At 39.7% G+C, this 16,536-nt stretch overlaps 2 protein-coding genes across 2 annotated transcripts in view; both read right to left on the reverse strand.

Annotated features, from left to right (window-relative positions):
• LY96 (lymphocyte antigen 96) overlaps positions 1-1,618 on the reverse strand; it is a 28,337-nt gene extending 26,719 nt beyond the window's left edge. The window contains exon 1 of the mRNA XM_045454885.1: positions 1,377-1,618. Within this exon, the coding sequence (XP_045310841.1) occupies positions 1,377-1,488 (112 nt within the window). The 5' untranslated portion in view covers positions 1,489-1,618. The remainder of the gene's footprint in view (positions 1-1,376) is intronic.
• Positions 1,619-7,452: 5,834 nt separating this feature from the next.
• TMEM70 (transmembrane protein 70) lies at positions 7,453-14,480 on the reverse strand. The gene is made up of 3 exons (XM_045454886.1): positions 14,158-14,480; positions 12,859-12,964; positions 7,453-8,097 (listed from the first exon to the last, which is right to left on the reverse strand). Exons 1-3 carry the CDS (start codon positions 14,365-14,367, stop codon positions 7,640-7,642), a joined length of 774 nt encoding a protein of 257 aa, XP_045310842.1. The 5' UTR covers positions 14,368-14,480; the 3' UTR covers positions 7,453-7,639.
• Between the last annotated feature and the right edge of the window lie 2,056 nt (positions 14,481-16,536).

The raw sequence follows: 16,536 nt of genomic DNA on the forward strand, positions 1-16,536 counted from the left end.
ACTAATCACACAGCTAAATTGTGTTCTCACACCTGGCAATTACTCTAATGCCCTGGAAGTAACTTTATATTAGCATTTGTCAGAGTGTGTTTTCCAGAACAGTCAATACACTCAAAAAATACAATAAAACAGAAAATCTGGGGATTAAATAGTTTTTTTTTTTAATTACAGAACTTTTCAGAACTCAGAGTACGTTTGCAAATCTCCCCCAAATGATTAAACCACCAATCCTTTTTCCCAACAGAATCTCAAAGAGCTAGCATTTGTGGAAGGTATCAAACCTTCCCGATATAGCTAGTAGGTAGAAAAGGGCAGCCAACCCATGATAAGAAAGCAATAGAAAGTACCAAACCAAAACAGCAGTCAAGCCCTGATGCTGTGTATTCAGTCTGGCAGACATTTGTGAAGAAATAGGGAGGAAAAACAAAAAAACAGTGATACAGCTAGTTAACAGCATTAGGGTATGGCTGATTTTTTAAGTACTCAGTACTGTTGTTTCTACATGGCTATGTGCTAAAACTTTAACCTACAACAATCCTTGTAAAACAGCTTTAAAATCACTTTCACTTTGGGGAGCCTGGGTGGCTCAGTCGGTTGAGCATCTGACTTCGGCTCAGGTCATGATCTCACAGTTCATGTGTTTGGGTCCTGCGTCAGGCCCTGCACTGATAGCTCAGAGCCTGGAGCCTGCTTCAGATTCTGTGTCTCCTTTTCTCTCCCTGCCCCTCCCCCACTCACTCTGTGTCTCCTTCTCTCAAAAATAAAAACATTAAAAAAAAATTTTTTTTAATCACTTTCATTTTACAGATAAAAAAGCTGGGACACAGAGAGGCTAAGTATTTTTTGCTGAAGATCACACAGCTTGTAACTGACGGAACCAGGCTAACATCCACTTAGGGAGGTAATTCCAAGACCCCTCAAAAGTCACAGCCTGAAACACTTAAAAAGCACTGGTTACATGCCCACTGCTTTGCTGAAGAAAAAAAAAATCACATACCAGAGCAATAATCAATTCTAAAAGGCAGCTAGGATGATTCTACCTTCTCAAGCAGAACCAGTAAGTTTGGGTCTGAGGCAAAAACTCAGAAGCAAAGAATTCTGCCAAAACTGGGAAGAATCTGAAACTGGGATCACAGTGGAGAGAGCTGACCACAGGGAACAACAGAAGCACTCAGAGGTCAAGTTCAACACAGTTTAGAGACTTGGGAAGTCTGTGAAAAATGAAGAAAATCCACATGGACAGTCACCTGCCATCACATTTGCTGCCAGCAGCAGCAACTGGAACACACTGTCACTTCCTGTGTTCCCGCGACAGCAAAGTGACGTTCGTTCCTGTAAAAACTCACCCTTGAAGCACTTGTTGCTGTTTTACTTACCACAGTGGGAATACCAAACACTGGAATCAGAAGAGTTGCAGATCCACTGTAGCTCCCCAGGTTCAGTGAAGGTGGAAGAAAACAGAGTAGAAAAAAGTATAAATGGAAACATGATTCAATATCCCCAAAACTTTAAAAACGCAAGGAGAATCAGTAAGTAATCATCAGACTCTTTCCTTTCAGTAAGCAGAAAAGATTTAACTTAGTCATTGGTCACATGATTTCTGAGCTTCTGTCCAACTGTTTCCTCTTTTGTGTGTCTGTATTTAGTATTTGAGTACTTCCGGAAAGGGGAGAGAGGGAAATGATTTAGAATATACTTTTCTAGAACACTTGATGCAAATGAGAGCACAGACCGTTAAAAACAAAACAAGGTACTTCTCAGTCAATAGTAACAGAACCAGTCTGTAGGTCTCCCCTAGAATCCCAACAGACTGGTACGTCTTTTTCCATCTGTATTGCTGTTCTCTCCTACAAGTTTTTTATATGACAGTGTCTCATGGCCCAGGGAGCTGGACCTATAGGTCTGAACCGAATAGTCTTATGCAAACTATTTCTGCTCCACAATAGGTGCAGCCACAGAGCAGAGCCGGACTAGATGAGACCCCAGACACGGGATATTACCATAGCTCTGCGCTGTGGGCAGGGGCCACACCAGGCTTGAGAATGCACTGACTTAAGCAAACTGCAGCTCCAGGGAATATTTTGACCCCTGATAATGAAATGGTCATTATTTTGCATGCGGCATGAATTTCAAAGTTCTCACTCTGTTCTAGAAAAAATAGGTGATCTTTTAGATACTTTGCTACTTGAAATCATTAAAAAAACTTTTTTAAGTTTATTTAAGAGAGACAGAGAGAGAGAGCACAACCAGGGGAGGGGCGGGGCGGGGGGCGGACAGAGGATCCAAAGCAGCTCTGTGCTGACAGCACAAAGCCTGTTGCGGGGTTTGAACTCATGAACCAAGAGATCATGACCTGAGCCGAAGTCAGACACTTAACTGACTGAGCCACTTAGGTGCTCCACTACTTAAAATCCTTCAATGGACATAGTTTGGAATTAGTAGCCAAAATAGCATGGAGTCAAGGCCTAAAACTCTACAAGTTTGGAGGAAAATAATCATATGTTGGTAAAAGCTTCCACTAAAGAACTGGGCTGCTTTCCCATTTTTAGAAAGGCAAAAATCCATGGGAGGATGGGGGAAATGGGAGCAGTTAATGGGTATTGAGTTTCAGGTTTGCAAGGTAAAACCTTCTAGAGATCTGTTGCACAGCAATATAAATATATAGTTAACACTACTGAACTTATGCTTAAAATTGGTTAAGACAGTAAATTTTATATTATATATTTTTTACCACATTTAAAAAGTAAGAAAAATGAGGAGGAGGAGGAGGAGGGAGGGGAGGAGGAGAAGAACCTATGAATGCCCCTAATGGTCTCAAAATACCATTCCCCACTAAAAGGAACAAAGACTGGAGAAATTGCTGATTCCAGGTCTGGGGCAGAAAATGCACAAGATGGAGCCTGGAACACCTTATCACATTAGATAACCAATATGAAGACAGTCCCCACTGACCAAAGATAGGTTTCTTATCGATGTTGTAACAAATAACACTAACTTAGTGACTTAACAATACAAATGTGTTCTCTTACAGCTCTGGAGGGCAGAAGTCTGGGATCAGTTTCATTGGGCCAAAGTCAAACCTGGTTCCTCCTGGAGACTCTGGGAGAAGAATCTGTTTCCTTTCTCATCTTAGAGAGCTCCAACGTCTGTATTCCTCCATCTTCAAAGTTCAGCATTCCCATCTCTGCTTCCATCATCACATCACCTTCTCCTCTGACCTTCTCACCTCCTGACTGCTTCTTATAAGAACACTGTGATTACACTAGAACCATCTGGATAATCCAGGATAATCTCCCCAAGATCGATCTATAAAATTCTTTTGCCATATAATATGACATTCACTGTTTCCAGACATGAACATCTTGGGGGACCATTATTCAGCCTACTATGTAAACATTAAGATAGTTAACTGCAATGAAGTGTACATATTTGTATATAAATATGAGCTATGAGCTCATATTTTTTTTAAAGTCTAATCATCAGATGATGCTAGGAAGCCAGCTCTTTTAAAAACCAGTAAATAAAGGGAAAGAATCAAATATTTATCCTGACTTCTCTATGGAAACTCAGCTACTGGTAACCAGACAGTAGATGGGGCAAGTTTCCCTTGCCTCCTCATACTATTTTCTCTACTTTTAGAAGTATTCAGCTAATATATAAAAAAGTAACAATAGAATATAACCATTTTGCAACACCTAAGGAATTACTTAACTTAGGCACTGAACATCAATGGTTACTAACTGCACAAAGAGAGAGACAGAAAGACTGTATTTCTTGATAGATGAACACTGGTAGACAGCCTCCAAGATGGTTCCCAATGATCCTTACTTCCTAGTACCCAAACTCTTGTGTAGTAGTCCTCTCCACCAGTGAATAAGGCTGATTGTGTAATATTGCATAATTACTGCGTGCAACTTCCAAGATAGATCATATACATCATTGTGGCTTCCACCCTGCTCTTTTGGATCATTTGCTCTAGGGGGAGCAGGTGGCCCTAAGGAGAGAACCACGTGGTGCGAAGCTGAGCCCTTTTGCCAAAAAGCCAGTACCAGTTTGTCAGTCATGTGAGCAAGCCATCTTGGAAGCAGTTCTTCCAGCCCCAGTTCAGCCTTCAGATGATAGCAGCGCCAGCTGATATCTCAACTGCCACCTCATGAGAGAAGCTGACTCAGAAGCATTCAGCTAAGCCACTCCCAGATACTGGATCAACAGGCACAATGTGCTATGTTTGAAACCTTTGACTTTTAGGGGCTATTTCTTATGCAACAATAGATAACTAATACAAGCAACATTACCTATGAAATGGTTTTGTCCAAAATAATGAAATCTCAGTATGATGAGGGGCGCCTGGGTGGCTCAGTCGTTAAGCGGCCGACTTCGGCTCAGGTCAGATCTCACGGTCCGTGTGTTCGAGCCCCGCGTCGGGCTCTGTGCTGACAGCTGAGAGCCTGGAGCCTGTTTCAGGTCCTGTGTCTCCCTCTCTCTGACCCTCCCCCATTCATGCTCTGTCTCTCTCTGTCTCAAAGATAAGTAAACGTTAAAAAAAAAATTAAAAAGAAAAGAAATCTCAGTATGATGAAGCTTCAAGTCCTACTGCCAATTTACAGGAGATACAGAGGACAGAGAAACACGTTAAACTACACCTCAGGGATACAATCAGAAAATCTAGACCAGGAAAAGATGTAAAGGACAAACAACTCTGTTCCTTCAACTGATAATTTACAAGGGAGAAAAAAACAAAGTGAAAGAAATGAAGGGGCCTATAGAAGAGTCTGAAAAGACATTTCGTAAATTGGTATGAATAAGTATGAACTCTTCCTAGATCTTAATCCAAACAAAATGTGGGGAGGCATTGGAAATTTGAACAGACTGGATATTTGATAACTCTGGGAGAGGGCAGAGGTTTGGGTATTATAATGGTATTATAATTTTTTAAGTCCTTATCTGGTAGAGTTACAAAATTAAATATTTAGGAAATAAATGTTATGATGTCTGGGATTTGCTTCCAAATAATTAGAGGGCTTCCAAAGTAGTAAGTGGTTGGGGTGTAGATGAAACAACACTGACAACAAATCGGTTGGTAATTGTTGAATCCGGATGATAGCCATGTTGATTTGTTGTACTCCTACTTTTGAATGATTTAAGTTCTCAATGAAAAGGAAGCCAACAATGTATAAACTGTATAAACTGAGGAAATCAAATACAGTTTTTAAAACTGTATCATTCAGACCTAATGGCCATTTTGTTACTTTTGCTTCCAAAAGCTGGATTCTTTCAGGATGATGAAATTGGTATTGAAAAAAAGGATTACAAAATATTTTATTACCAACGGGTTTTATTACCTGATGTAACCCAGACGTTAAGCCAAGATCATCCTGCCTTTTGAGATTCAAATAAAACTGACTCAATGCCCTTTCTATATGTAGTGGGACACTCCTCACCCCCCCAACCTTTCCAAGATTACTCTGAGTAAAGTGGCATAAGAGAGATGTATATAAATTTCTCCTCCTCACCTTGGTCTGAGTTGTTTCTGCTGACTTATTTCAGTGGTGAATCACATTCTACACATGCTGTTCCTTTTCTACTTCTTGGTGTCACTCCAGACCACGCACTTGAGAAGTCCTCTTTCTCAGTATTTTTGGCTTCTTTTCCCTAAACAACCAAGTTGTCTTCTGAATTATGATGATACTAATAAAAATAGGTTTTTCACTCCACTACACAGGTGGCAAAATGGTTATATGGATACAGGACATTTAAAGAAAGAGATATGACGTACTCAAAACAAGTTATGAACGAAGTGACACTTGGAAGAAAACGAAAATATTAACAATACTGTTTTTTCTTCTAGGAGTAGAACTAAGTGATTCTTTTTTCTTGCTTCTACTTTCTGATACTTGATGAGCATTTGATTATGGAATAATTTTTAATAGAAATCTACAAATCACATTAACTGCCAAGATGGTAACAGGTATTGATCTAAGTGACATAGGACAGAGGAGCAGGCAGAGGCCCAACCCGAGGATGGAGACGGCACCAGCTTGTTCACCTGAGACCTAGAGCCTGCTCTCTACTAGGATCATAAACTGGCTGATCCTAGCAGAGGGTGCTCTAGGTCTCAGAAATGGGAGCACTTTTCTACCCTACCCTCCCTCCTACAAGCCTCTAGCAGGTTCAGACCTGATCTGTCAACTAGTGATGCTCCTTGCTCCTTCCCCATCAACCTTCCTCAAACACAGATAAGCCATGATGGTATTTACCATCATGGCAGATAGGAGACATGAGGCAGCTCCACACAGACTGGGTATTTTGTTCTTGACTTGACTGACAACTAGCACAGTACCTGGCACACACTGGGCACCTAATAAGTTATCTACTGATCTAAATAGCATGGGGGCGCCTGGGTGGCTCAGTCGGTTGGGCGTCCGACTTCGGCTCAGGTCATGATCTCACGGTCCGTGAGTTCGAGCCCTGCGTCAGGCTCTGTGCTGACAGCTCAGAGCCTGGAACCCGCTTCGGATTCTGTGTCTCCCTCTCTCTGACCTTCCCCCATTCATGCTCTGTCTCAAAAATGAATAAATATTAAAAAAAAAAAAAAAATTAAAAATAAATAAATAATAAATAACTAGCTAGCATGATTTAAGGCCTTTTGCTCCTTGCTGAAAATCCTTCACAAGGACCAACTTTGATTTTACAACTAGAGGTTAAAAATCTTAAAATGCCAGGACTTCATAAAGTTAGCATAAACATGGCCATTTTATAAAAGGTCCGGTCATCTATTTAGTACCTATGATTTTTCCTGCTCTGATAGGATACATCAAAGAAGAGTGCACAGAGGGACAACTGGGACCACCAAAGACATCGCTACTTAGATCACCATTTCTCCTGTAACTACCACACTCAACTGGACATGGAGATTCTTTTTTATTTAAATTTTTTTTTCAACGTTTATTTATTTTTGGGACAGAGAGAGACAGAGCATGAACGGGGGAGGGGCAGAGAGAGAGGGAGACACAGAATCGGAAGCAGGCTCCAGGCTCTGAGTTGGCAGCACAGAGCCCGACGCGGGGCTCGAACTCACGGACCGTGAGATCATGACCTGAGCTGAAGTCGGACGCTTAACCGACTGCGCCACCCAGGTGCCCCATGGAGATTCTTATTATGGGCAACTATGCCAGAGAAGATAGGCAAAAACTTGTGGTTTGAACCAAAGGGAGATTAACACTGCTTCCTATAATTTTTGAAATTACTCTAATTTTTAAAATTATAGAGATTTTAATGTGGGTAAAGTTAGTATCTATACACTTAGAAAAAACCAAAAAACAGCTCTATTTGCTTCTGACATCTGATCCCCAGGTTAGAGGCAGCCACACTTATTATATAAAATTACTTATGCCTATGCCAGCATGAACGTGTATTCTCACTTTTTAAAAACATAAATGGTAGAATATTACGTTTTGTTTTTCAAACATAGCTTATTTTATTATACAGAAACATAATTCTCTGAAAATTAATTAAAAGTTGTTTGATACAACTTCAAATTGGTTTTAACAGTCAGTCACTAACAGAAAACAAAAGGCAATTTAATTATTATACATTGGAACATAAATCACATTTAAGCACAAACATGAAAACAGCAGACTCATTTCTCATCTTTGACTTGTTTCTTTTCACTGTCTTCTTCCATTTCAAAAGTGAATGGTTTGTCATAACCCATTAGATGGTTATAATCTTCAGGGTTTGGAAAGAGCACTGGATTAACTAACAGTGATTTTGTTTTAGCGTAAAACGTGGTAAACACATGTGTGCTGTCTGGAATCTTCACGTCATTTTGGTGAAACACTGTACTCGTTTCTGAAAGCACAACATTATAAGTAATGGCTTTGTAAGTGTCTGTTGTAGCTTCATGGTACAACCGAATGACATAGCCTTTTGTAACAAAGTGAAGCAGTGCTGGAGTGATCACCGTAAAGCTTCCTATGATGCCATAAAATAATATTTGCAAAGGCAGACTTCCAAATATAATATTATTTTGTGCAAAAATGTATGGTAGAAATGCAAGGCTGATGACACTTGTAGAATAAGAGAAACATTTCACACCTAAATAGGAAAAAAAAATGGGAAAAGATTAATATATATAAATTTTATAAAACAATCAATCTATTCAATTAATACTTCCACCTTCTTATAGCATCACCAAAACAATAAAATCAACACACACATATAGTGATTATTATTTCCTAGGCTCTGTCTTTACATACTTTATATATTTTATTCACGAAATCTTTGAAAAAGCACTATGAAATAGACGGATAATTATCATCATCACTCCCATTTAAGACATGAGAAAAACAATGCACTTGCTCTATATCACAGAGCTACCAAGTGGCAGAACTGGGATTCAAACCCAGGCAATTTGACTCTAGTGCCCAGGCCACTGACCAATACACTGCACTGCCTCTCCAGGTAAGAAATCTGCTTTAGGGTTAACTGGCCCTCTACCTCAGTTCCCCAAGAAAAGATTCAATATTACTCAAAGATCCTTATGAATACTATAAAAATTAATTCAGCCAGCAGATTATCAAATAAAACTCTATTAATAAGCACTTCCACATACCTAACTTTAAATGTTTATATATGAGGCTAACATTATCAGGCTAAGTGCCCAGGATTAAAACAGCAAACTACCAAAACAAAAAAACAAACAAAACTGAAAACAAAACAAAACAAACACCAGTGGTTAAGAAACACATGGGAAATAAGGCGCCTGGGTGGCTCAGTTGGTTAAGTATCTGACTCTTGGTTTCAGCTCAGGTTATGATCCTACAGGTAGTGAGTTAGAGCCCTGCAACGGGCTCCACGCCTGCTTGGGATTCTCTCCCTCCCTTTTTCTCTGCCCCTCCCCCACTTATGCTGTATCTGTCTCTCTCAAAATAAAAACTTAAAAAAAAAAATAAGAAAGAAACACGTGGGAAATATATTCAACTTCTTTACCAATGAAAGACATTCAAGTTAAAACAGTGAGATATTTTTACCTGTCACATTAAAACATTAAAAAATCAATGACTTCTGAAATGCATAGTTAAAAATGGTTAAGAGACACCTGGGTGGCTCAGTAGGTTAAGCAACTGACTCTTGATTTTGGTCAGGTCATGTTCTCATGGTTGGTGAGATCAAGCCCCACATCAGGCTCTGTGCTGAGGTGTGGAGCCTGCTTGGAGTACTCTCTCTCCCTCTCTCTCTCTGTACCCCACCACTTGTGCATGCTCTCTCTCTCGAAATAAATAAAAATAAAAAAACATTTAAAAAATAAAAATGGTTAAAATGGTAAATTTATGTTACATATATTTTACCACAATAAGTGACTTAAAATGTAAATTTCTAGAAGATTGACAAGTTGAGATCCTAGACAAATTGGTTATAAATTTAACTTGGAAAAACAAAGTAAGAAAAAAGGGTGGGAGAAGTTAGATATTAAAACATAAGTCTATAATTATAATGGTGTGGTCCTGGTGCACAATAAAACAGATCAGTTGAACAAAATGGAAAATCTAGAAATAAACCTAACTGCATATGGAAATTTATATACTATAAATTTATATACCATACATCTCAAATATATGGGCGAAAACGGTGCTAGGACAACTGGATAGCCATATAAAAAAGATAAAAACTCAATCCATCCCTCATACCATCTACTAGGAAAATTCCAAATAATCCTGATATTTAAATGTAAAAAATAAAATCATAGAGATAGAAGAAGAAAATATCCATGCAGTCCTTCATAATCTGAGAATGGGAAAACTTTTCTAATTATGACTCAAAACACAAAAGCAATCAAGGAGAAAGGTAAATCTGATTAAAAATGTACATGGACATAAACAAAGTAGAGACAAATGAGAAAAATATTTGCAACTTATATCACAGAGTGTTAATATCCCCAACATATAAAAGGTTACTAGGATATGAGAAGATCAATAACCCTGTCCACAAACATGCAAGAAATAGAAGCAGATGGCTCACTAAAACAAAAATAACCACAGCCCTTAAACAGAAGAAATGTTAATAAACCTCAAACATAAGAAACATGAAATTAAAACCACGATGAGATATTTTCCTCCAAAACTGCCAAAAACCAAGTTTGACAACATACTGTTAATGAGGCTGTAACACAGTCTTATACATTGCTATTGGTTACAGGCTTAATTATCTTGCATCAGTAATTTAAAAATAATTCCTTCCTTCCTCCCACAGGTAGTTGCTATGACACTGGTACACATACAATACAATACAATACAATACAATACAATACAATACAATACAATACAATAGGGATACAATGCGGACCAAGATGCCTTCTATAAAAGCCACCTTAGTCCTTCCAACTACCCTTTTTTTCCCAAGACTTTTGTCACACTATGGTGGGTTGAATAGTGTACCTCAAAATTCATGTGTACCCAGAACCTCCAAATGTGACCTCATTTGGAAATAGGGTCTTTGTAGACAATCAAGATTGAGATGAGTTCATCCAGGAACAGGGTGGGCCATGACTCCAATGAGAATATCCTTGTAAGGATAAAACATGACAGAGACACAAAGAAAACATGGCCCTTCCCAACACTGATTTCAGAATTCTAGCTTTCAGAACAGGGAGAACAAATTTCTGTTGCTTTAAGCCACCAAGTTTGTGGAAACTTATTACAAGAGTCCAAGGAAACTAATGTACCATATACTTTATTTTGCCTGAACTGACGTAACTGTCATTTTCTAAACAATATATTCTGGGCTTTCCCAGCTTCATGTCTTTTCTCGTACTACTCCATGCCCGGGATGCCCTTCTTTCACACCTCATGTTCAAATTCTTCTCAACCTAAATGAGACTACTGTGACATCAGTTAATTATTTGTGGAGGAATTAAAAGGAACAATCAACTAAAAGACTCTTCAAATGTCTTTAAAGTAGGATCCATTTGGTAGTTTAAAGAATCTCCAAGAACGTTACCTCTATCTTTATGTCTCTCATTCAGTTTTACATAGAAAAAGTATTTCTCTCTCAGTTCCTACATAAAAAAAATAGTAATCAGGGGCGCCTTAGTAGCTCAGTTGGTTAAGCATCCGACTCTTGATTTTGGCTCAGGTCGTGATGTCACGGTTTATGAGTTCCAGCCCCACATCAGACTCTGCCCTGACAGTGCAGAGCCTGCTTGGGATTCTGTCTCTCCCTCTCTCTCCGCCCCTCCCTGGCTTGAGCTCACTCACTCTCAAAACAAATAAATAAACTTTAAAATAAGTAAAGAAATAAAACAGCAATCTCTATAAAGTATATACAGTGACTTTCTATCACCATAATGTTGAAAGAACTCAAACATTAAATTCTTATAGAAGTTACAATTCTAGAACTTGGAATACCATGGATGGCTATGCTTTTCCACAAATATGACATCGTAACCACATGAAAATTAACCATTTATATTCTCATCTTTAAAGAAGGAAGTCAAATGGAAATAAATAAATTAGTAAGCCTTCCCTGCATTTGAAGTAAGGGTCTGCTCAGAACAAAGGGTATTATGGGTATCACTGTTAACATGTCTAGTAGTTTAAATCCAGGTATCTCAGGTCAGAAATGTGACAAATGCTCAGTGGCCTACTTATGTACTGACTCCTAGAGGAATTTCTAACCACTGAAAATTAATTTTTCCAGTAACTTCAGAACTCTTCTCAATAGTGATTACACTCAGTCCTTATTGCCAAAGTTTTAAATATCTACACAGTCCTCTAAACACAGTCTATTTTGATGCCTCACACTTGAGAACTTACAGATTCCCAGAGTAAATTAAAAAAATTTTTTTGGAAATTTATTTATTTTGAGAAACAGAGAGAGTGAGCAGGAAAGAGCAGAAAGAGAGAGGGAGAGAGAGAATCCCAAGCAGGCTCTGCATGGTCAGCACAGAGCCCCACAAGGGGCTCAAACCAACCAACCACGAGATCACAACCTGAGCCAAAACCAAGAACCAGCCGCTTGACCGAATGAGCCACCCAGGTGCCCCTGCAGAGTAAATTTTAGATGATCAGTTGACACCAGCATAATCAAAAACAGGAATGCAAATGAAGGTGCTGAGATCTTGTGGCTGACCTGGCTATAAAGTAATCCTTCGGATATTTCAGGTTATTCTTTTAAGATTATTAAAATGAGATACAACCTCAGAAACTTGAACAAATCACATACCTAAGTTCTTCTGACCTTCCCTAATAAATTATTCCATTCTAAATACCAAATTAAGAGCTAAGGAAAGAGCTTCAAACTTGTAGTCATTTAATAGAGTTTTTCTTCCCTATTAGTCTCTACCACCTACAAAAGCCACTAAACATGTTTCTTGAAAATTCTAAGGTGAACTGAAAAGCTGTAAAAGTAATGTATTTTTTTAATTATGAAAGTATTATATGCTCATTTTAGCTGCCGAATTTAAAAATATATGAAGTAAATGTGTAGTCTCTCAAAATAACTACTCTTTAAGGGGTATTCTTCCACATTTTTTCTCTGCGTACTCAAACATTACACAAATAAACGCACACTTCTTGTTCTGTTTTACTTTGTTGTTAAACACCTTGGGAGATGACCAAAGGATGGAAGCTTTAGCACCCAGCCATAAGATCACACAGCCATTAACAGTCTTCAAAAATCTTTTTTAAATCTCCTAGAAATGCAAGGGTCTCAACCTCTGAATCTTGCATTAAGAGGACACAAGAAAAAAATATATAACCTAATTTTTCCTCATATCTTGTGATTAAGAGGTACTAAAATAAGAGGTAACATCCTAAGTACATTTTACAAAGGAAATTACCCTCACTTCTGATTACCCACCAAACACTGTTCGGGCCAGATTCCCAGTATAAATCAGCCTTCCATCTTCTGATTTTTCAAGCTGTGTATGTAAGCATTGAACACACCTTTCCCAACAAAGAGGTATCTATTGAAACAGAGACCATTATAATGTGAGTACATAATAAAGTGCATTTAGACCAACTTTTAATTTTCTTTAAGTGTATTTTGTAAATTATAATGAAGAGTAAAAGAGAACTTGTCACATACGGTTATTTAAGGAATTCTCCCCAAATAATGTACAGAGCTAAAGAAATCAAACTAACAAAATCTCTTTCCTGAACTCCAGTCACAACCTGCGGAGTTGGAGAGTGAAGACCTAGGTTTGCACCCCAGCTCAAAGCCTTCTAGATAAAGCATGACTTTGAACAACTAAAAACTTCAGTGGAACAGTCTCTTCCATTCTATGGCTAATGAAAATGTCAAAAGTTTTAAGCGTATTAGTGTTCAAAAAACAAAATCCTCAATGTAACGTAAATACTGCAAATTCAATTTGTTTGAAGTCCAGGCCGTCTTTAATACTTCTATATCTCCTTGCTTCCCTTGTTCCTCTTAATATTTCACTTGAAATCCTGTATCACAGTTCACAGAAGAGTTCCCCGAATGTCTAAAAATTTATTTCACAGAACACACACTTCAAAATGTAAAAGGCATGCCTGATCCATTTATGTTGAAATTTAATGAAATTCCAATTCCCATATTAGGCATTTCCAAGTTTCAATCTTGTTTACTAATCTTGATACTTTACAGGGCAGGATTAGGAGGCAATTTATTCAGATAAAATGAGAGCATTAACGCCCCCAACCCCTTTTTCCAAAGAGCAAAATAATTCCTTACAATAAGCTCACCTAATAAAAAAAATAGAACAAACTTAAAGTCCGGTTATCTGAGTTCTTTCAGTTCAGTCTCCAGATGGTGCCTGTAATGTTGCAGATTAACCCCTCCGAGCTTCCGCTCAAGGATAGAAAGAGAAGAGTCGGCACCCACGAGCTGGGTTTGCAACCACCTGTAAATTACTCAGAACCGCCCAGAAAATGACCACTTTCCAACGGATATTCCTAGACTCGTGGGTGCTGTAAACCCCGGGATCCCGGGCCGGTTCCCGAGGCCCAGGCCCGATACTTCTGCGCTGCCCTCAGAGAGCTTCTTCCGCACCAGGGTCACCAGGCCGCCAGGGCGGGGGCTCCCCAGGCCCGATCTACCCTCACTCCCCCACCTCCACCCTCACCGCCCACCTCTACTCCCATCCTCTCTCGGTCCGCAAGCCTTCAGACTGCCGACCTGCGTTCGCACCCGACTCCCGAGGAACGGCCGAGCTCCCCGCAGCCCTTTGCTTCCACCGCCAACCAGCCCCGGGGAGCCGCTGCAGGAGGCCACACGCGACGAGGCCGCGCTAGGGCCTCGGAGCGCGGCAGCCGCCCACGGCACTGTCCTCTTCCCGCCGTGCCGAAGTCCGGCCGCCCACGGGCTGCCCAAAGCCAGAAGCAGCATCCCGCGCGTGACAATTGGCGGCCGACGGCGCAACGGCGGTAACGGGAACCGCGAGGCCCAGCTCCCAAATCGACCGCAGCTGGGACCAGCCGCGTTCGCTCCGCCTCCAGAAATTGGGGGGGTGGGGGCGGGGGGGGGGGCCAGGCTTGGCCTCACGCGCGTGCGCAGAACTCGCGGCCTCCCCGCAACCTTGGCCACGCGCGTTCCCTGCGGACTGAGCTCTGAACGCCGCCCACCGGAGACTGGTTGCAGGGATCTGCCAACGACCATCCTGGGCGCAGCTTTACTATCCCATACTTTAGCGCTCTTTAGGAGAATGTGGAAGGACAGAGGGGAGGGAGAGCCATGAGCGGAGGACAACGCCTGGAAGCCAGGGTTAAGTCTTTCATTCTTAGTTGGCGTCATTTTCTAGGCCCCCAAAACTATCTTCTTTCCGGAAAAGGACTCTGGCCTGTTAGCACAGAATAATAATGCGATTTGGACAAATATGAATGGTAATTTAATCCAACCATTGGATTGGGAGAAAATAAATGGAATTTATTCATATAATGCTGATACTTGTCAAATATCTCTTCTGGAATCCTTCGCATCCATATACACGTTTCTTCATTTACTTGTTTAAGAGGTATTGAAGACCTATTGTGAAGACTAAGGAGCAGAGGATATAAAGAGACCGCATAAAATTGGTCAGCTGGGTCTTGAAGGATGAGCATCCAACTAGTAGACACACCTTTGTTTACTATTTCAGAACAATGTTTTTGACTCCAGACGCTATTTGCATGTAAGAAGATCAAACTAAAAGTCTAAACTAAAGTTCTTGAGAACTCCAGATCCTGTTTACTTTTTTTTTCCTGGGTATCCAAAAGGATAAAATTACACTGCTTCTTTATGAATAACTTCATTTTCTTAAAGTTATTTTCCACTTACTTTTTTTTTAAGTTTATTTATTTAGAGAGAGTGCATACACATGCGTGCACTTGACTGGAGAAGGGACAGAGAGAAACGAAGGGAGAGAATCCCAAGCAGGTCTGCTGTCAGGGCACAGAGCCTGAGGTGGGGTGGGGAGGACTGGATCCCACTAACTGCAAGATCATAACCTGAGCCGCAATCAAGAGTCCCACGTTCAACAGACTGAGCCACCCAGGCCCCCCTCTTCCACTTAGACTTTTAAAATGCTTCTGTTTAGTGTAATCGATTCTGCAAATAGCAATTTTCCATTTTACTGATATATGTCTAAAATTTTCTTTTAATATAGTGTTTTAATATTGTTACAAAGATAAATTGAGATATATTTGAAATGTTTCATTTATATGAGCAAAAATTTATTCAAATTGGGCAGCACCAAACTGAAAGTGGTTAAGAGTCCTCCATTGAGAGGAGCTAGCGGCAACACAGAGAAGACGAAGAAGCAAAGCAAGGAAGTTATTTCATTTGCTATAGTTTAAGCATTTGCATTATTTGGGGAAATCTAGTTGGCTATTTGTGATTGGTTGTTCTTAGACATTTATAGGAATTAATTCTGGCTTAGGTTTGGTTTGCTTACATAGGCTATCAAGGTATTAGAGCCATCTCAGTCTAACGGCGTCCTTGACTGATTACTTCAATAATATACTGAGAACTTGAATTTTAACTTCTGTTAGGCTTAGTTTTTTTTTCCCCAACAGATACTATAAGCAAATAAAAATAATATTTGGTTTACTTCAAGGTTTCTAAATAGCTAAACTGAGATCATATTCTGAAAATTCTATGCTGTAGAATTACGTTGAATTGTTATTTATGCTTAGATTTCCCAGTTCTAGTAATATAGACGTTTGTTGAATATAAACTACTTGAATGGGATTTTAGAATGATACTAAGACTTTAAAAATAAGACTTGATACCCATTCATATCATCTAAGAGGTTCCCTTTAAAAACAGAGGCTGATAAGTATGCCTGGGTGGCTCAGCTGGTTAAGCGTCTGACTTCTGCTGAGATCATGACCTTGTGGTTTGTGAATTTGAGCCCTGCGTGGGGCTCTGTGCTGACAGCTCAGAGCCTGGAGCCTGCCTCAGATTCTGTGTCTCCCTCTCTCTCTGCCCCTCCCTGCTCATGCTCTTTCTCTCAAAAATAAATAAACATTAAAAAAAAAAAATGGAGGCTGATGTAAAACTGAAAAACAATTATCACTT

This window comes from Leopardus geoffroyi, chromosome C3 (assembly GCF_018350155.1).
Source record: "Leopardus geoffroyi isolate Oge1 chromosome C3, O.geoffroyi_Oge1_pat1.0, whole genome shotgun sequence".
Taxonomy (NCBI): Eukaryota; Metazoa; Chordata; class Mammalia; order Carnivora; family Felidae; genus Leopardus; species Leopardus geoffroyi.